We start from the raw sequence: 21,313 nt of genomic DNA, 5'->3' as shown, positions 1-21,313 counted from the left end.
TTTCCCCAATTGGCAATACCTTTAGCATCCTCTATACATCCTTATCAAATTGTAACCCTGCTACCTAGGGTCTGGGGTACTAAAGACAGGTTCCCTAGGGGCTGCAGCACCAACTGTGCCACCCCAAGGGACTCCTCACCAAGCACATTGCAGGCTGCATGTCTTGGTGCAGACCAAAGTGAAAAGACAACATGAGACACAGCCTGTGTGCCATGTCCCCTAACACTGCATGTAATATATTTAAGTCACACCTCTAGCAGGGCGTAAAGCCCAAAGGCAGGGTGCGTTATACTACATGTGAGGGCGTATCTGCACAAGCAGGTAGGATGGTCATTCCAGGGCAGGAAGCTTCAAAGGCCTAGCCGCCTTTGTAATGCAAATCCGGTTTCTCCAAATGGTGGAGATGACCAACCCCCCTGTCCTCACCCCACTTCCTGGCAGCAATACAGGTGGGAAAATTAGACTAGGAGGTGTGCCCACTTCATGCCAGTTCCACCCCAAAGGCTGCCAAGCTGAAGTGGACACCACTTTAAATTCCTCCATCTTGTTTTTGGTGGAATCAGAACTCTAGGGTCAGGGTCATGCCCACTATCCCAACAGAAGTGGTCATAAAGAGTGTGTAGTCACCGTAAAGGTGGGCAACCCATTGGCTGCCATCAGGCACTCGCAGTAACGCCCTAAATTGAGGATTTAGGTGGCACCCCTGAACCCAAGAACTCAAATCCTGATGACCTAAGAAGCCCAAGGACACTGAAGAGTCGCACCCGCAGAAGAGGAGAAAAGCTGCAGCTGACCAGGTACCAACCTGCCAGCCTGTCTGCAAACCTTGACGGGCTCTGCAACAAAAGACATCTTGTCCTGCAGGGGAGGCTCCAGAAACCCAAGAGGACTGCCTGCCTTTGACAAAGACTCGAGACTCCTGTGAGCAGCGGACCTGCTCCCCAACCAACTCTAAAGAAAGGTGACTGCAGAATCCGGAACCACAAGTACCTGACACCTTAAGTCACCACTGCACCCATCACAGACCGGAGATGGAGGGGAGCTCGAGTGCTCAGAAGTTTCCCTAGCTCCCCAGAGTCAGAGTCCATTGTGGTTTCACTCCTCCTGGACTCCTCAAAGTGAGCTGCAGCCTCAGACCACAGGACCCCTCAACCAAGAGTAGTCTCAAACACAGAAACCCAACACCAAAGGACACCCCTGCATCAGTCACCCTTGGGCCTTGGAAAAGAGGACAAAAGGTGCATCTACGTCCTGGACCACCCCATATTTGTTACCTACCTGTTGGTTTTCCTAGGCAGAGCCTGCATCCTATTTCCACTGAGAAAAATCCCCATTGAAATACATTGGGCACCTGACGCCATACTACAACTCTGCACCCAGCTGCCCAGAGTGACCTGTTGGTATGGTCCTAACCCTTGCCCAATACTTACCTTAAGTCTCCAGTACAGTGACTTGGGTGGTGGGCAGCTCCCTGCAGCAGGCCCGCTGACCCAACTTGTTGAAAACACGTTTCCTCCATTCTGCACCTGCAACTGAAGCTCGCCTGGCCTCCTTTCCCTGCTTCCTTTGCTTCTTGGATTATGGCTGTAAAAGCAGTCCGTGCAGTTTAAACCATTTGCTCCATCTTAGCATAAGTGTAGGACATATACCCAGTAAACTTCTCTTCATGTCTGGAGCACTTTTTTTTGGGTGGCATTGTTTACTGAAGAATTGAGCCACATGAGCAGCCATGGATACAACCGCGCATGGTAAGGGAAAATGACGAGGCAGGAGCAGCTCGCTGATCCTAAATTACTTCTAACTAGAAAGTTGTAGGTGCTCATGTGAACATGGCAGGGCAGCATCGGCAGCAAACATTTCGGAAACTGTGCTAGATTAGCCCCCACTATCAACATCTCTTTTCCCTACCACTGCCAAGAGGCTAAATAATTCCCAGAGCTAGTACAAAAACAAGCTATTCAATACAAGGTGCTTCAACAACAGGATTTCAAAAAGCAGCTCAATCTGCTGCAAAAGCGGCTTTGTTAAGATGGCAAACAACGTTCATGAAACCGCCAAGGCTGTTTAATTCTTGTTAAGATGGATTGTTATGTTTGAAAGCTTATTGAACAGGGTATTTAATAACTATATTTCTATATGATTGCATTGGCTCCTAAATTAATTTGCTGTCCGTGTGAAAATATGTTCACAGTAATGCTGGTAATAATGGAACGGAATGCTTTTTTATTGAACTCAGCCATGCTGCAAAACACTCCCACAACTAATCAAACAAGACCTCGTTTTGGGACAGAGACTACACAAGCTGGTATTTGAATTTCAGCCCCTTGGCAGAGAAAACAGGCAGCCCCCTTTCCGATACAGATTTTACCTAAAGGAGCAAAGCACAAGGGCGTACAGTGAGGATGTAACAACTAAAACCACCTCATCAGTGGGTCTAAAATGAATAACTATAAAAATGTTTACTTACCTGTGACCTCTATGGTGTTCTCTTCAGTCCCATAGCAAACACAACACCCCTCTACCCCTCTATGCTGCTGATAATCCACCCAAATAGAGGCACCGCCGCTGGTTTTGTACCAACTACCCGTAAGGATAAATTCCGCCTGGGTAGCAAACTTCACCACTTCTGTCCAAAAATCCAACTCCAGGGCTTTTTCCAAGGAAAACCTACACTGGAAAACAGGGGATTCCGGCTTATGTAACCCTTCAAAATTTACTCCTACAGCTAGGATGACTCCTAATGAAATGCTTACATTTGAACAAACAGTACTCAAGGAGGTGGAGCAATTTAACCCCCTACATCCTTCTACAATATGTCCAAAGAATGAGATACAGTGAGGACTCTTACCAAGGACCCTCACAATTACCATAAAAACTTTGCATGAGAGCACTGCCATTGCCATCATGGGGACCACAGATTAAGACAATGAATGCCTTTGTCAACTAGCCGAAAACCGATATTACCATCCAATCAATATTGACCTTAGCTGCCCTCCAACGAGGCAGCACCATGTGGGGAGTCCGGTTGGGACCAGACACACCAAGAGAAAGCAGGCCTCGGCACGAGGCCTCATGAAAGAAAATAAAAACTAAAGCAAAGCGGCTCTCCCCAGCTCAGCAGGACAGCCGCTAATTAAATATGCACTCTCCAGAGAGAGCGCCCCATAATGCCTTGCGAGGCACAATGTGTTGATTCAAAGAAAGTGCTTTTCCTTAGCTTGTGGTGGCCCCAGGAAGATGGTGTTCCCTCCAACTGAAAGCCAATGGACAGGAGGGGCTGTAGGAGCAGTGTAGCCTCTCCCCCAAGAGGAAGTTTGCGTCCCCACCCTAAGTTGGGTGAGTCCTGGAAATGATAACCCCACAAGGGTTCCAACATGTTCTTCATGTTCTTAACCCAGTCACAGCTGAATCATTTAAGAGTGATTGAACTGCACCCTCTAGGGGCAAAGATCATGGCTGCAGTTCCTGTGGCCTGAATAGTGATGACAACAAGATTGTTATAAGGGTGAAAGGCTGTAATTACAGCACTGAAGCCCTTTAGAAACTATAGCTAAAAAGGTAGCATGTTATGCTAAATGTGTTTTAAACACCCTCTGTAGGGATGAAAGATTGTATTACATTATGATTAACAACTCAGTAACCCCTTTAGGGACTGTCAACTGTGAATAATTTTTATGTTGAAGATTTCAAAGTAGATTAGGATGACCCTTGGCACACACCCTTTAAGGGTGTGGGTAGACTGCATAGATCATGCAGAGAGTAATAACAGCAACACCAACCTCCCCAGCCTGCTGAGACATGTTCCTTGTTGATGCTTATTTGAGTAGTGAGTCTGAAAGCCACCAGTGGTCAGCGTAGAGGTACTTTATTGACATTATCAGGTGCTCTCACTCCAATGTTATAAATATTGCACAGGACTACAAGTGAATGTTCTGCCGTGTAGGTTGTTGGATTATCTCTCTCCTTGGGAGAGACAGAATTATTACGCAAGGGCATCCAAAAGTAATTCCATCAACCTGCGTATATTTGTATATTGTTAAGTGATATTGAGTTGTTTTTTATGTAATAAATGTACTTTTGCTTTATCAAAAGAAAAAGCAGACTGGACAATAATTTACTGAGTTATTCTTGTGTGCTTATGAATGGGGACTACTACCCCACACCACCTCCCATGAGTAATCCTTGGACTGCTCTGCAACGCTACCCTATGAGAGTCAAGCGCTACAATGGGGTGTTTGGTTCCCAGTGGTGGTCAAGTGCAGATCCATTACTTGTGCAGGCCACACAACTAATGACTCACCCTCCAACATTTGGTGGCAGAGATGAGAAACCTAGTATCCCATTCCGGTACACATTTTTGGCACTTTGTAAGTCCAGCTCTGCCACACATTACCAATTCAGTAATGAGCAAATATGAGAGTGCAAGGTTCTATGAAGGTTTCAAAGGTTTGGTCAGGTGAACTGAAAGGAAAGCCTCTGCGGACACGTCATGTGAGGAAATGAAGAGTCAATGTTTTAATTGTGTGGTTATGACTAGTTTGCCTGCACCAATGACAGGATGCCAGGGGCAGAGGTTTCCTAGAGATGTTCACAAAGTGTTTTAGGCCAAAGTGTATCCCTTTGAACTCCAACATTACACACAACATGACTGCATGAGGAGGGGTTCTTCTCTAAAGGTTTAGGGACAGCAACTGATACCAACCCCACAGATTGGGGTGTAGGGGCGGTCCTGACTTTGGGGTTTAGGGGGCCCAAGAAATCTTTGGGCTTTTTGAGGGCAGGACCGGTTTCCAAAGGGATGGGACACCAGCTAGTCATTCTCCCTGCAGAGATTTTTTCTGCCATTGGCGCAGGCCAAATGCACTGGAAGTGTGGGGACAGGAGATTTTGTACCAACAGGTAGTGACACCCCGAGGAGTTCCTGTGGTGGGGAACCCAGAAAAATGTTCCCATGGTGGTGGCGGGTGCAAGGACGTTGTGATTCCCCCAATCCCCATAGGTTGGTGGGGAGTGTGAGCAACCCTGGGTTGGCCCATGGTGGTGAGTGGCCCTAAAGGAGAGTGGTTCCCCAAGTAAGAAGGTGTAGTGACAGTCCCTAGGGTTCCTAGGTGGTCTAAGTGACTGACACTGAGGTTTCAGAGTAGGGTATGTAGTTACCCAAGTGAAGCACGGGGATGTTATCCTGAATGCAAAATTGGTTCAAACCTGAGGTGGTGGTGGTGGTTGGGGCAGTGCTTGGCCGACTGACCAGTCAGGTGGGTCCTGTGGGGTCAAACTCCAGGCTAAAGAAGGGGGGCAGGAGGCCACGTCTGTTAGGTGCTCGGGCTGTCAATAAGTGAACAGCTGCAGAGGCTATTACTTAGCGAACCCCTGTCTGGGGCACCATTGGTGTCCCAGCCCCAGGGAGAGCCCTGGGGCTCTGTAAGGTGGCAATGGCTTGGGTGGTGTCCCCTCAGCAAGGTGGCAAAGGCAGGTCTACCCGCTGTGGCACGGTTAGTGGTCACCTGGAGACTGATGGGCCTATCTTAAGTGAAAGGACTCTATGCTCCAATGTGAGGTGGGGCTAGCTAGTCGGGGATCTGTAGGGTTCCTAGAATCAACTGGCCACCTGGCAGAGCCATGTGCACTTCCCTACAGAGGAAGGGGGGTGGCAACAGGGTGCACTCCCCTTTGTGCGGTTTCATTCCAGAGCAGGAACTGGGGGTTCCTGAACTGGTGCAAACCGGATTATGCAAGGAGGACAACCAAATGTGCCCTTCAAAGCAGTCTGGTGGCACTCAGAGGCCACCCCAGAGTCACCGATTTCAATGGAAGAGGTGGTCACACCTCTCTCTTGCAGGAAATCGTTAGTTCTGCCTTCCCCTGCTCGAGTCAGCTTTATCAGCAAAAGGGCACAACAGTGTCTGGGGTCGGCAGGGTCTGGCAGCCATACCCAGTAAGACTGTATAGGTAGAATTGGGGGATCCTCTAAGGAACCCCCAGAATACATGGTATCATGTAACTAACACTGGAATCATTGTTGTTGCATGATTCCAATATGTTTGATACCAAATATGCCTAGGTTCAGAGAAGCCATTATGTAGTTGGACTACTCATGTTGACCAGTGTCCACTACATACTTTAAGATGGCTTTCCCGTACTTACAAAGCCCACAGAATGGAGTCTGGGGTTTGTAGGGGTACCCAGCTCATGCAGGAGTACCCACACACTTAGAGGCATGCAACCTGCCCTTGGGCTGAAGGGCCCACCAGAGGGGTGGCTTACAGTGTTCAAGTGCAGTGGCCGCAATATAAGGCAAGCCTTATATCTGAAAGGTTCAAGCACCATTTTGCGCAGGCTGCAATGGCAGGCCTGCGGACACAGTTTGCATGGGTGTCATAATACATGCTGCAGCCCATGGGAGAACCCTGATGTACCAATGCCCTGGGTACCCAAGTACCATATATTTCGACTTACATGGGTGCATTAGTATGTCAATTGTGGGGTGCTAATGTTTACAAGCAACCAAATTTAGAGGAGAGAGCACAGACACTGGTGTCCCAATTAGAAGGATCCTAGTGCACTATAGTCTAAACACACTGACACCAGGCAAAAAGTGGGGGGTAACTGTCAACAGGATGCTACTTTCCTACAAAACATCTATGACTGTCAGATTTGGCTGGAGAAGGAAAAGGGATCTGCCTCTGACCTAATGGCAGTTTTTTTTTTTTTTTTTTTTTTTTAACTACCACTGCAGATCTTTTGCACTTCCCTTTGATGCTGTGCCCAATGTAACGTCAGTTCTCACGGCAGAGCCCGCATATGAAGTCTAGCATGTGCCACCAGCAGGATGCCGGAGGCCATGAGACCCCAACAGTCTCAAGAGTGTCTCACCAAAATCCAGGATAGAGGCTGAAACATCAGTATCATATCCTGAATATCCAGGACTTTCCGTTCGGGAGGCACTGTGTCCAGAACAGCTCTGATGAAAGGGAGCATCGGAGAGGGATTTAGGTGTTAATTCGGCACATTTATAGTGAACTCAAGTGAATGCAGGAGATTTGCCGTATTCTGGAGGTGAGACAGCCTGGGGCAGCCCACCTTCACCGGTCATTCGTCGAAATAAGGGAAGAAACTCCTGATCTCTGCAGGTGAGCCGCAACCACCACCATAACATTGATGAACACCTGAGGGATGCTGGTGAGGCCAGAAGGGAGCATGGTGACCTGAAAGTGCTCTTGGCCTACCGTGAACTGCAAGTAATGTCTGTGGACAGGCAGGACAAGGATAAGAAAATAAGCATCCTGCAAGTCTAACGCTACCATCCAGTCTCCCGGGTTCAGGTCAGATGGAACCTGAGCCAATGTGAGCTTCTTGAGGAAGGGATTGAAGGACCAAAGGTCTAGAATACGGCGGAGCCCCTTGTACTTTTTGGGGACCAGAAAGTAGCAGAAATAGCAGCCACAGACTACGTCTGGCACAAGAGAGCCATAACTTTCACACGGAGAAGGGACAAATGATCCTCCGTTAACCGATCACATGGTGGTGGCATGGATGGAAGAATGGTCTTGAAGGGGAGGGAGTAGCCACTTTGTAGTAAGTAGAGAAGAGTCTAGCCTGCTGGCCTCACCCAAGTTTTCAAATCAGTCCATTGTTTAATGGGGCTGGTATTCTAAAGGGTCCAGCGACCCCTCCCATTTATCACTGAAGCCTAGTCCATAGGTAAAGGGCTCAGGATCTGAACGAGGAGGCAAGGTTCCTACTGGCACCAAAGTGTCGTACGACACCCATCTAGCTCCATGTCTCAGTCACGTATTACAATGGGGATGGCACCACCCATGGGTGTGGATGGCAACGGGAGCGTCAGGATGAGGGAAGGTCTAGGTGGCAAGACTGCCGTCAGTCTGGATCCCTGGACCCCCTCAGCACAGAGGCCAAAGCTGCAGAATTCACAGGGGGGCCCCTCTATAGAGGGCACAAAATGAAGTACACTGTGCAGAGAGAGTTCAGTGGATTCCTAAAGGCTTGCAGAAACAGAAATAAATAGGTCTAGTGCTCTATTTGTGGTAGTGTGGGCGAGCAGTTAGACTTATCAAGGAGTCTTGTTAAGCATTTGTTGTACTCACAGAGATAATAAATGACACTCAAAGAATAAATCCGGGACCAATTCAGAAAGATAACACTTCTTTTTATATATGCTTGGAACCCAAGAACTTTATTATAAGGTAAGCAGTTTTTAAATTAAAAAACTTTGTTTCAAAAATCGACAGTGCAATTTTCAGATTCTTCAATGTTAAACTATGGGAGGAAAACAAGAATGCAGTTTTGCACATAAGTACACGATTTACAAATCCAGGCTTGCGGGTTTTAGGTCAACACCAGCTAAACTTCAAATCAGCACCAATAGTGCACCCCAGCGGCACAGGGGTTGCAGGGTGCAGAGGTCAAATTCAGAGTTGGGTGCCCAATGTTAATCAATGCAGACTTGGAGTGAATGAAGATGTGCTCCTCCAGGGTGAGTAAAGTAGGTTCAGGGGTTGATCTCCTTGAGCTGGGAAAAGTGCAAGAGGGCCCCAAGGCAGCACCAAACTTACAACCTCAGAGCCACAGGGGCGGCCGGTTGCAGAGTGCCAACACAGCGTCAGGTGCCCAATATTATCCAATGGAGGAGATCAGTTTCAGAAACAAGCTGCAGGCTTGGGTCAGGAGGCTGGGCTAGGATAACCCACAGATCCCCAGGTAAGTAGAGATGCCAGGGGTCATAGGGACACCAACAGTCCTGCTCCCCAAGGCCCAGAGGCTCTGGGTGTAGGGTTGTCTTTTGGCATTGGAAACAGCTTTCCGGGCAGGTCGCGGTCAAGGGGAGGTCCTCAGATTGAGGCTGCAGGCATCACTGTTGAGTAAGGCAGGGGTCAGCCCATGGGGGACTCTTGTTCAGAAGCGCTGGGGAACCTTCAAAGGACTAGTGGGGGCCACTGGACTCAGGCCATGGGCGTCAGCTGGAGAGGTGGATCCAGAGGCAGTTTTGCAGTTCCTCAGGCAGACAACTTCTTCTTTGGAGTTGGTTTCTTTTGGACAGGTCTGCTGTCTTCAGATGTTCTTAGTCTTTATCGAGGCCTCCCAAGGTTTTGGACGTCTCTGGACTGCATGACAAGTCTTTTGGGGGCAGGTTCTTCAGGGGCTGCAGGTAGGCCTGGAGCCTAGTCAGTTTGTGTCTTCAGTCTTCTCTGCTGGTGCAACTTCTGTGGTGTCTGGTTCTTATTAGATCTATTGGAATCTGAGTTTGAGGGTTCAGAGGTGCCACCTAATACTGAATTTTGGGGTGTTAAAGGGAGTGCCAGATGCTAGCCAATGGGCTTCTCACCTTTAGGGTGACTACGCCCTTCTTGTGACCACTTCCTTTGCGAATTGGGCATAGCCCCAATACTATTGGCCTCATTTCTTCCAAACAAGATGGCAGAATCTAAAAAGTAGTGTCCAGTTCAGCTCGCCCACATTAGGGGTGGAAATGGCATAAAGTGGGCACTCCTAAATTTAGCTAATTTTCCTGCCAGTCCTGCTGACAAAATTAGGGTCAGGAACTTGGAGTCAGCCTTCTCTACCATTTGCAGAGGCCTGGGTCACATTTCAAAGGAGGCAAGGCCTTTGAAGCTCCATGCCCCGGAATGTCCATCCTGCCTGGCAGAAAAAGTCGCACCTCTGCCCAGAGCAGGCCTTTGTTCTGAGCCCTCAAGAGGACTGGCTCTCACCTCAGAGGGCCAGAACTCTAAGGTGCCTGGCACTCCAAACATGGCTTCAGGTCGTGGTCACCCTCCAGGAACCAAAGAAACACAAGGTGCGGATCTGTCATTGACATCACCCAGTAACTAGAACTGCAGGGCTTGAATCTGGTCTTTCTAGAGGACAGACAAACCAGGAGTGAAACTAGAAAAATACTAGACAAAGTAAAAAAATAAAAACAAAAAAAAAAGCCAATCTAAAATTGTCTGAGGGATAGCTCTCTTCAGATCAGTGCTTTGCTGGCGTGGAAAGAAAAGAACGAACATCAGCACGTGTGGGTGGCGCTTATATAGGTCACACAATGTCATATCTGGCACGGATGACAAATGACGGACATAGCAAATCAATGCCACATTCCGGTGTGCAGGGGTAGTGCTCAAGAAAATCTTCTAGATCCAGTCTGATGCCTGGAGAGAATTTAAAGGTGAGGAATATGCAGCTAGAACTCTTTCGAATACACTACCCGCTCCCTGTGGTAGCAAACAGATGAAGCCAGAGTTTTCCCCATTCACTGCTGAAAGATACCCTGTGCCACCTCAATGCAACTGCCATTTGTAATCCGATGGGCAATGATGGCAGAACTGGCTTGCCACAGAATTTTAAGATCCTGCCAGGTGCTGGGCAATCTGTGAGATTCCCCCAAGGGTTCAGCCATAGACAGAAAAGCAAGACCTCCGGGCACAGAACTCACAACCCCACATTCCGCCTGCTTGTTGCAATACCCCATGTCAGTCGTGCTGTCCATGTGAACCTGCACCTGATCCCTTTTGATGGTCAGGAGAATGCCTTCAGTGTCAACTGAATCATTTGAAAGTTCACCAAGTTGATGTGGAGGCAAGCCTCTGCAGGAGGCCACAGTCCTCTGATCGCCACTTCTCCAGATGACCTCTGCTATCCAGCACAATGTATCTGTCACAACAGTCAGCTCTGTTTGCAGTAGGGACAAAGGTCTGCTGCCAGTCCAACTGAGGTCAAGCTGCCATCATCTGTCCTTTTTCAGCAACAGGAGCAACATGAAGCCCCAATCTCTAACTAGGGCACCCACACTATAGCTCCTTAGGAGGTCTGTTGAGGAGTGTTTATGCGGCTTCTAGGGATATCTCATGCCAAACCTTTGCAAGGAGTGGGGCTGTTTAGTTGTGTGGCAAATAGCTGGAACCAGGCTCATAGAGCAAGCAGTAGCTTTCGGCTCCTTAAATCTCTCAAGGGCTGAGGGCACCCTCATTTTGAACAGCCTACAGCTGTTAAAGGGCCTGTCCTTAAGAGACTGTTGGACGTCGAACGAGAATCCAGGCATGCCCCTGTAGCACCACGCTAGTCCCAACTGCCCACCCAGGCAGTCGGTCGTATCCAAACCTGCACAAATTGAATATTTTGCTGCATCCTGGCCATCTGTCATTAGGTGTTGCAGGGTGGTTTGGATGACCTCTGGGATAGCAGGCAAGATGTCACTACTGTGCCTCATAACACATACAAGTATCTGCCAGTGAGGCAAGAGGTGCTGAGGGATCTGGGGGGCTAGGTTGGTAGAGAATATACATTTTCAGAATGTGACCATTTGCTTAGACTTTGTCAGGAGGGGTTGTGGGAAATGCATTGGGGTTTAGTAGACTAGTGCATGCTTGTATCACTGAGTTCTCCGGGATGGGATGCTAAAGCAAGAAATTAGGATCCCTGGGGCTGGTCTATGCCATCTTGCTACTTTTCTGTTTGCCCAAGGAGATACTGGCTTTGTCAGATAACTACTAACACATCACTGAGGGAATCATTGAAAATGTAGTAAGGTCCTTAGTTGGTTTGTCATGGGTTGAGGACCTCTGTCAGAACATTAGTTTGCACAATTGTAGGAAGGGTCAGTGTAGAACGATGGCTCTGTATATACTATACCAAAATGAGGTTTAGTGTGCACAGAGTCCACTGGATCCCCAGAGGCTTAACAGAGGCTACAGTAAATTATACTAACACACTCTTGTGGTAGTGTGGTCGACCAGTTAGGCTTAGAGGGTAGTGCAAAGCATTTGATATACACACACTCAAGAAATGAGGCACACACTCAATGAATAACTCCAGGTAAATGTTTTTATACATCAAAAATATTTTATTTCTAGCACCAAAAGGATCTTTGTTGCAGGTAAGTGTAGTTGTAAGTTTGAATCAAGCTTATGTATCAAATGCACTTTGTTTGGGTTTTGCGCATAAAACAGTTTACACTTTTCAATTTGAAAAGGAAGTACACATTTAGTGCAATTTCTCATAGGAACCAATGGAGGCGTAGGGGAGGAAAAGTGTTAGCACAGTTTAACAGGTATGTAGTCGACTTACGATCCCAGTCTGAGCGTTAAGATGTCCACAGATCAAATATCAATTTGAGCCCAAGAGTGCACCAGCAGCAACAAAGGGCCGGCTGCAGAGTCAGACTGGGGGCCCTTTGGGGGGGAGAGGGGGTTGCAGGTGAATACCGTGACTACAGGGCACAAACCTGGGGGTTTTAGTTGTGCACTGAGTGGGGGGCGCACAGGTCAGGACTATACACACTCTCGGTGGCACAGGGGCGTCCAGGAGCGGGGAGCAAATACAGCGTCTGGCTCCCTTTGCTTTTCATTGGCGGAACCCCAGGGCCACAAAAGATGCTGCAGGCTTGGGTCCAGGAGGGTCGGCTGCGGAAAGCCAAAGGCTGGACACGGAGGAGAGGCGCCCACTGGACTTTGCTGGACCGTCGGTCGGATTCCCCAAGGCCATAGGGTTGCGGGTGCAGGGGTACAATTGGGCGTCTGGAATCTTCGTCAGATCCAGTCGCAGTCAGGGGGGTACTACTCACGGTGCATTTGAGGTCGGATTCGCCTGGGGACCTTCTCTGGAACCGGTGGGCACCTGGATTCAGGCCATGGGCACTGGGTGGAGAGTGGGCAGGGCTCGCGGATCCAGGGCGGCTCTGGAGTCCTTCTTGGATATTTCTTGAGGACCAGGCTGTTGTCCTCGAGAGTTCTTGGTCCTCTGGTAGGCAGGCAGTCCTCTGGTGGTTTGTAGAGGTTGCTGGTCCTGCAGGATGCATTTTGTAGCAGGAGTCTTGAAGCTGCAGACAGGCTGGTAGGGCTGGGGCCAAGTCAGTTGTCGTCTGGAGTCTTCACTGCTAGGGTCAGCTCTTCAGTCCTTCTAGCTTTTGAGGACACCAAGAATCTGAAGAGCAGGTTCAGGGGTGCCCCTAGATACTAGATTTAGGGGTGTTGCAGGAGTCCGAGGGCAGTAGCCAAAGGCTACAGTCCCTGAGGATGCCTACACCTTTCCTGTGCCCACTCCCTTTGGGGTGGTGGGCACATGCCTATCCCTACTGGTCACTTTCCTCCAAAACGAGATAGCGGATTCTGCAAAGAGAGGGTCACTTCAGTTCTGGGCACCTCAGAGAGGGTCACTTCAGTTCTGGGCACCTCAGAGAGGGTCACTTCAGTTCTGGGCACCTCAGAGAGGGTCACTTCAGTTCTGGGCACCTCAGAGAGGGTCACTTCAGTTCTGGGCACCTCAGAGAGGGTCACTTCAGTTCTGGGCACCTCAGAGAGGGTCACTTCAGTTCTGGGCACCTCAGAGAGGGTCACTTCAGTTCTGGGCACCTCAGAGAGGGTCACTTCAGTTCTGGGCACCTCAGAGAGGGTCACTTCAGTTCTGGACAGGGTCACTTCAGTTCTGGACACCTCAGAGAGGGTCACTTCAGTTCTGGACACCTCAGAGAGGGTCCTAGCTGCAATGTTCACTCCTCCTTGTTTCCTAATTTTCCTGCCAGATCTGCTGCCAAAAGTGATGATTGGTTTGGGGCGGGCATCTCCACTAGATTGAGTGCCCTAGGGCACTGTAACAAGAGACCTGAGCCTTTAAGGCTCACCACTAAGTTGCAGCTCCTGCAGGGGGGAGACGTGAAGCACGCTCACCCAGAGCAGACATTGTCCCTGACCCCAGAGAGCACAAAAGCTCTCGCTTCTTGGGGTCAGAAAGGTGTCTGCTAGTTGCAGGCTGGCACAGACCAGTCAGCCCTACACTAGAGGTTTGGCTAAAATACAGGGGGCATCTCTAAGATGCTCTGTGTGTGCATTTTTACAATAAATCCAACACTGGCACGAGTGTGGGTTTATTGTGCTGAGAACTTTGATACCGAGCTTCCCAGCAGTCAGTGAAGCAATCATGGAGCTCTGGAGTTCGTAATGACAAACGCCCATCCCATGTACTTAATAAGGCCATACTGCACTTACAATGCCTAAGAACGGACTTAGATACTGTAGGTGCATTTTGCTCATGCAGCTATGCCCTCACCTGTGGTATACTGCACCCTACGTTAGGTATGCTAGAGGGGTGACTTACCTATGTCACAGGCAGGGGTTGGTGGGCATGGTACCCAAAGAGGCATGTCATGTCTACCTTTTTCTCTGCACAAGCTGCAATGGCAGAGTGCATGTGTTTGATGAGTGGTCACTTTTGGTGGCATAATACATGCTGCAGCCCTTAGGGACCCTCTCTATCCAGAGAGCTCTTGGTACCACTGGTACCTTTGACAAGGGACTTAACTGTATGCCAGGGGTGTGCCAATTGTTGAAACAATGGTACACTTTAGGGAAAGGATACTGGTGTGTGGGGGGGGTGGGGGGGGCGGCTGGTTACCAGGCGCCCAGCACACACACAGTCAAGTTAGCATCAACATCAGGCAAAAAGTGGAGGGGGTAAGGGGTAGTAACCATGCCAAAAGGGGAACTTTCCTACAGTGGGTTCTAATACCTCTACCACCATCTTAATACCTGTTGCGAAGAAATCATACTCCTCATTAGCCATGACTGGGTTTAGGAAGGATAAACCAATGTCTGGGATGTTGTCCAAGTCATCAAATAGTTTGCCATCACCACAAGGTAGGTGTTGTCATCAACTTCATGGTCATCGTCATGGAGAGGAGCATAGGTTGTGTGTAGTACTGAGGTCTCTGCCAGCAGGATGGCCTTCAGCGTCCGATAGGACAACTGGATCAGATTCCAGCTTCAATGCCAGCAAGAGGACTGATTTGTGGCATCGGTTGCGGTGTAACACTGAACCTAATCCAGAGTCACCAGCGCCATGCCAGTCTGTGATGGAGACTGATTTGCCAGGTGTATCCTGACTATAAGGCATGTTGCATTCTTAGGGCCTGAAGCCACACCAGATGGACCTAGTGGGGCACCACTGATAGTGTTGAAGGCCTGTTTCAGCTCGTGGAACTTTTGTGGCTTCGCCAATGACCCAGAGAATCAGGGGACATCTGGATCAGCAGACCTGAATCTATTCAAAAGCAGGGCAACAACTCCGTGGCTTAGAAGTGTCGCACAACTGCAAATGGTGGGAGTGGCAGGACGATGGAAACCACTGTCTGGACTGCTTGAGTTTCTAGGACTTTTTGAAACACCAGAGGCCTGTAACTAAAGACAAAAGTTCACATAAGCCGCTTCAGGAGCGAGCGTCTGTCAGCACACCTCTGACTAACTAGGACCACATCTTCAACTTCTTTTGAAGTTAGGCAACAATGTGTTTTGCTTCATGGACAGCTTTGCAATACATCTTCGATCAGCTCTTGAAAGCGGAGTCATGTTTGGAAACAAAAACAAAACAAAAACAGATGACGTGGGTGTTGGTGACAGTTTAAAAAAATAGAAAACTTCAAACCTGTAATGTTAGGGTGAGAAATTTCTACACACTCAAAAGAAATGTTCCAGGGAGAATAAACGGTCAAAATGTCAGGATTCGAAAAGCTCCAGATCTGTGTCAGTTGGCACAGAAAAAGCAACAGACATCAACTCGCAGAGGGGGTACTTATATGGGGATCCCCCAATATCCCATCCAGGGCAGGACAGATCCAACAGTATAGCCACACCATGCCACCTTAATCAGCGAGAGAACTGCTAGCAAAGGTTTCCAGATCCGGTGAAGCACCTAGAGGAATTCACAGGGGGAAGAAGCTGTGGTTAGAAGTCTATGTCAGAAAAATGACTCAATGGTAACGTTTCCTTTTCAGTTTTTTAACCAGTTACTGTTCAAAGTTTTGACTTACCTCAGTTTCATCTCCTTCATATGCATCATTGCCCTCTGCGCTACCAGTTTCTTCATTACTTTCACCTTCCTCGCCCATTCCTGTGTCTTCATCATCATCTTCGTCATCATCTTCCTCTTCCTCCTCCTCATATTCCTTTGGAATGTTGAAAGCAATACAAGTAAGGCGTGTGATTGTATTTCACTACACAGGAGAAATGTGCATATTTTTATGGTAGCATAGCACTTAAAGTTTCCACAGTGAGCACCAAGTCCTAGAAGTGCAAGAAAAATTCAGCCAGAGAGTCTGAATCTCCTCCACCACCATTCTACAGCCTTAACTTTGCTCCAGAAGGACCACTAAAGTTTTCAGGAAACTCTGAACATCTATTTGTGAGTCTCATCCTCATTTAAATCTTGGAATGTAGTAATACTCTTCTTAAATACCTTTGCATTAAAATCTTCCAGAGTCTCCACAAAAGCCCTTTATGTCTCCTAGTCTTCAGTATTCCACCATTCTCAAACTAGAACTGGCTGTAGTCCGCTACAGATGATTCATGGGCTAGGTCACCACTTTGGACTAAGTGGGACTGACATAGCAAAATATGTTCAACTGTGGTCTTCAGGAAATCCTTAATATTCTTTGTCATGCCCAGCGCCTAGTTTAACACACCCATTAAACTGCAAAACACTGCAATTTATTTTTGTGGTGACCATGTTGTAAACTGAGGGTGAGCAAGGCTACAAATCTGTCAGACTGTAATGGCAGTATCAGAACTTTGGAATGCTGAACAGACCACTGAATGCAATGAATTAACAGTGGGCTGTAAACAGTGGTTCACATCAATATTTCAATTGCCTAACAGTCCTTGACACTCCTTCACTACTATCTCACCCAATGACGAGGAGTTGTGCAGATGAGTAACAAAGGTTGTTATTGAGGGGAAAAAGAATGGCTGTTCCCTTTCTACATGGCTCACACATCCAGTAACGCTGTAATGGACTTTTAATGGATGATATAGTCTGCTCTAATCTAAATTAATTTACTTACAATTGGACCTGGACCAGCAAACTCAGATGGACAACTGATCCCAGTGGTATTTTAACTTTGCAAAACACTAACAGCTACTGAGTAAAGCATTTGCTGGTCCATTTAAACCCTATTAAATGGAAATCTCAGTACAATGAACCAAAGCACCATTGTAATAATTTGCCTTAAGTAGTAACTTGAGAAAAAAAACGTTTAGGAATCATACCTCTTGTTCACCATCTTCATTTTCCTCATCATCTTCCTCTTCATCGCTGTCTATGACAATCACATCAGGCCCTTTGGGTTGATCATCCTGGGATGACTGGACCTCCTGCTCTGAAGGCTGAGGAGCAAGATCCAGGAGAAGGGACTGCGAGGCCTCTTCGCTGTCTTCAATTTGAGGGTAAAAACTCTGAGAGCTTGCCTAGAATAATTTCATCATTAGTTTAGGTTTTCTGCCCACACTTTCACAGATGACAAAATGCACAAATTTGAGTGAGAACATTTAGAGGACTTAATATTGGCCCTGATGTCACAAATGAGCCTACATACCAGCAACAGCTTAAAACAAAGACATGTTTGTAAGAAAGTAGCATTTTTCTGACATACTTTCCCCCCACTTTGTGCCTGGGATCAGTGTGTTTAGAATGTAGTGCACTGGCATCCTGCTAACCAGGACCCCAGTGCATGTGCTCTCTCTAAATTTGGTTGCTGTAAGCTTTACACCTCACAATTGGCATACGGATGCACTCATACAAGTCCCTAGCATATGGTACTTAGGTACCCAAGGCATGGGTACACCACAGGTCTCCCATGGGCTGCAGCATGTATTGTGCCACACATGGGAGCCCATGCAAACTGTCTGCAGGCCTGCCACAGTACAGCCTGCGGGAAATGAGGCATGCATCCTTTCACCACCGATATAAGACTTGATTTATATCCTAGTCACTGCACTTAGACACTAAGTCACCCCTCTGGTAGGCCCTTCAGCCCATAGGCAGGGTGCATGTCCCTACGTGTGAGGGTACCTTTGCATGAGCAGGGTACCTCTATAAACGCCAGACTCCATTCCCTGGGCTTTGTAAGTGCGGGGAAGCCATCTTAAGGTCTGCAGTGGACACTGGTCAACACGAGTGGTCCAACTACATAATGGCTTCTCTGAACATAAGCATGTTTGGTATCAACCATGTTTGAATCATGCAACTACACTAATTCCAGTTCTAGCTGCATAATCCCCTGAACTCTGGAGGTTCCTTAGAGGATCCCCCCATTTCTGCCTGTGCAGCCTTCTATGGCCTGAATGCCAGCCCACGCTGCTACTGAACCCAGACACTGTTCTGCCCTCCTGCTGGTGAGCCGGACTCTAGTAGTAGTCTGTGGGCTGGGGTAGGGTGGCATGTGCAGGCCACCAGACTACTTTGAAGGGCACATTTGGTGCGCTCCTTGCATAATCTGGTTTGCACCAGTTCAGGAACCCTTGGTTCCAGCTCTGGCACAAACCCACACAAAGGACAGGGGAGTGATTACCCCCTGTCTAGCGCTTCCCCTCGGGAGGAGCACAGAGCTCTGCTAGTTGGCCACTTGATTCTGCCATCTTGTAAATAAGATGGGCAGAGGCCCCTGCGAGCATCTGAGTCGTTAGGCCAGGTAGATGACCTCCTTGGCCCCCTCTGAAAGGTGGGTCACTTCAGAGTGACTAACCCTCTTTTAGGATTACTTAAGGGCTCCCCCGAGGGTGGGTCCTCAGATTCGTCAAGCAAGACTCAAGGAACTCTCTGCAAGACTTCTTCTGCTCCTGGCCTCTGGAACCGCTGCTGATCTGCTTTGGGACCGAAACAAGTCTGCTTCTGGTGGGAGGGCTCCCCTTGCAACATTGTTTCTTCGGGCCCTGCAAGAATTCTGCAACATCCAAGGCTGTGCATCCTCCAGAGTCACAGGGACTATTTGCACCTGGAGGCACGAAGGAATCTTCCTTGGAGTGAAGGGGTCACTCCCCTGCATCTGCAGGCACCTCAGGACGACGATCAGCTCGTGGATCCTGCTGTCCCATGGGAACTATGAAGGCTCTGCTTACAGAGGGTGGTTCTTTGGCCTCCTCTGGGTCCTCCCTGTCTTCTAACCAACTTGGGACACTGTGGGCCCATGCTTCTGCCTCTAGACTGGAACCATTGTGCACCACGACTTACTTTTGCCCAGGCATGTTGGCTTTTCCTCCAAGACATCTCCGAGCACCGAGACTCCCAAACCTCCAGCACTCTGCAGTCTGGAGATCAGCCTCAGTTCTGCAAATCCTGTGACAGAACTTCTAGTCTGTTGTACTGCGGAGGCTTCCTTGTTACTCCTTGGACCTTTGTTTGTGGGTCACTCGTGGGGGCTCTGACAACCTCTGCTGTCCTCGCTGTGTGCCAAGGGCCAGTCCTGACTCCCCCTCAAGGGTAGAGTCTCCTCAACTTTGCTAGGCCCCAAAAACTTGCAAATCCATCTTCAGCTCCTGCTTGCATTTGCCAGTGCTTGTTGCTAGCCTCGCTGGTCACTGACCCTCCTGCAATCCGGCAACAGGCGTGGGACAGCCCATAGGCAACTCCTAGGATCTTCAACTCCTGGACCCCGCAGCTGGACTTCTTCCTTCATCAACCTGCAGGAACTACACCTCTTGGAGGGTGGGCAGCATTGCCTCCGCCTGGGCACCTCAGAGGGTGCTGGACTCCGTCCTCTTCCTTTTCAGGTCTTCTACGTGTGGAATCTGTCCTTGAGTTCCACCGGCCTGGTCCACCGGTCACGACAGCAGCTGGACAACGGAGGCCTCCATTGACTTCAGCAAGGCTTTCAGACGTCCTTTCAACCCTATGCATCTGGGTCCCCTGGTGTAGGTACTCCTATCTTCTGGGTATGCTTGTAGGTGGGGGCGGGGGAGAAGGAGGAGAGACTCTCCAATCTTCTCCTGTCTTTGGGTTTCCTCAGGTTCCACTGGGAAAGGTTCTGAAACTCACAAATTCCAACCGTGACTTCCCTGTGTTAGTCTATGGAGCGACCGGGTAGGTAACCACTCTGCACCCAGTCGCTGGGGACACTTGCTGTACTTACCTCTGGTGTTTACATTCTTCCCCAGCCCCTAGCTAACCACCACACTTACCTTGGTTGGGTTCACTATTTCACATTTCACTTACTTAGTATGTGGATTGCCCCCCTCCCCCATAGAGCCCTGTACATTTTATGCTATTTCTGCATTATTTGGTGTATATACTGTGTGTAGAAATCTCCAAAGGGAGATATACCAACGCTAGTCTCGTAGTTAGTGCTGTAATGAAGAATCTTATTTTTGCAACACTTGTGTGGTTCTATCTTGTGTGGGAGTTATTGTCGGACTACTGTGGTATTGCAAGTGCTTTACATTCCTCCTGGATAAGATTCAGCTGCTCGCCTCAGCTACCCCTAGAGAGCTTTTCCTATCTGGGCACCTAAACACCATCACTAAGGGTTGCCTGGACTCAATATAGGGTCCCACACCATAGGTGAGTACCATAAACTGAGCCAGCCTGCTAAAATTTTCTGAACTCCTCAAGTTATGCTGAAGCAATTCATGTTTAAGCCACTTGCATTGCCTTAAGCACTTTAAAGATTCCCATTCATTAATACGTTAGAGTAAGCAATTTTTAAAAGACACATGCATTAAGCATCTGCAACATTTTTATAGATTCTAATGCCCGCAAGACTAATCTGAAATACACCTTCAATGTAGTAAAAAAACTATAGGCATTGGATAGAGTATTAAATCATACCCTCATGCCATCAAGAGTAACTGTAGAATCTCACTGAGTTACTGCTTGTCCTTTGATTATTTATCAATAAAAATCAAAAAAGGTATTCACGCCTATACTGGTAAGTTTCGACAAATTACAGACTTACCCTTGTCTTTGCATAGTGATTTTTCAGCTATCCAGTCTAGAGTATAGCATATTGTTTTCTACCAGCTATACCCCAGAGAGTGATGAAACAGAATATTGTGAAAACCGAATATATCATCAAAAGACTGCATATAAATGGAAAACATGGGCCTGATTGGTAATGTTTCCTTTTCAGTTTGGTTTTCCAGGAGCCATGCCTTGAACCATTATGTAGCACCAATTTTATCACAGCAAATAAAGCACAAAAGTGACAGCAAAATAGCAAGGGCATAAGCACTGCAGTATCCAAAGTTACTGAGATACTACCATGCTGCCAAGAAGACCAGAGAACTGGTTATGGGACTATGATGAATCTGTAGAAGAAACAGTAACCTTTAGTATAAAATAAAAGTACTTGCATTAAAGAAAAGCTCAGCACCACTGGTATATTTAATAGATTAACATGATCACAATAAAGAGATAGGGATATTAAGTTGGACTTAATACCACAGCAAAATTTTGGGTGCTCAGATATCCCTTTAACCTAGTGATATCACAGAAGCTAGGGCAAAGTCTAATTCAGCCATTTCAGATTCGTTTTAGCATG

General features: G+C 48.0%; 1 protein-coding gene across 3 annotated transcripts in view; it reads right to left on the bottom strand.

Annotated features, from left to right (window-relative positions):
* TPR (translocated promoter region, nuclear basket protein) overlaps nucleotides 1-21,313 on the bottom strand; it is a 920,136-nt gene that overhangs the window by 220,694 nt on the left and 678,129 nt on the right. For all 3 annotated transcript variants that reach the window (XM_069232002.1, XM_069232003.1, XM_069232004.1), the window contains exons 40-41: nucleotides 17,049-17,246; nucleotides 15,815-15,949 (exon numbers count right to left, since the gene is read on the bottom strand). In XM_069232002.1, coding sequence (XP_069088103.1) covers nucleotides 15,815-15,949; nucleotides 17,049-17,246 — 333 coding nt within the window. The remainder of the gene's footprint in view (nucleotides 1-15,814; nucleotides 15,950-17,048; nucleotides 17,247-21,313) is intronic.

The sequence above is a fragment of the Pleurodeles waltl genome, chromosome 4_2 (genome assembly GCF_031143425.1).
Source record: "Pleurodeles waltl isolate 20211129_DDA chromosome 4_2, aPleWal1.hap1.20221129, whole genome shotgun sequence".
NCBI classification, from domain to species: domain Eukaryota; kingdom Metazoa; phylum Chordata; class Amphibia; order Caudata; family Salamandridae; genus Pleurodeles; species Pleurodeles waltl.
Note: the sequence above shows the minus strand (reverse complement) of the source record. Positions and strands in the feature narration are given on the sequence as shown.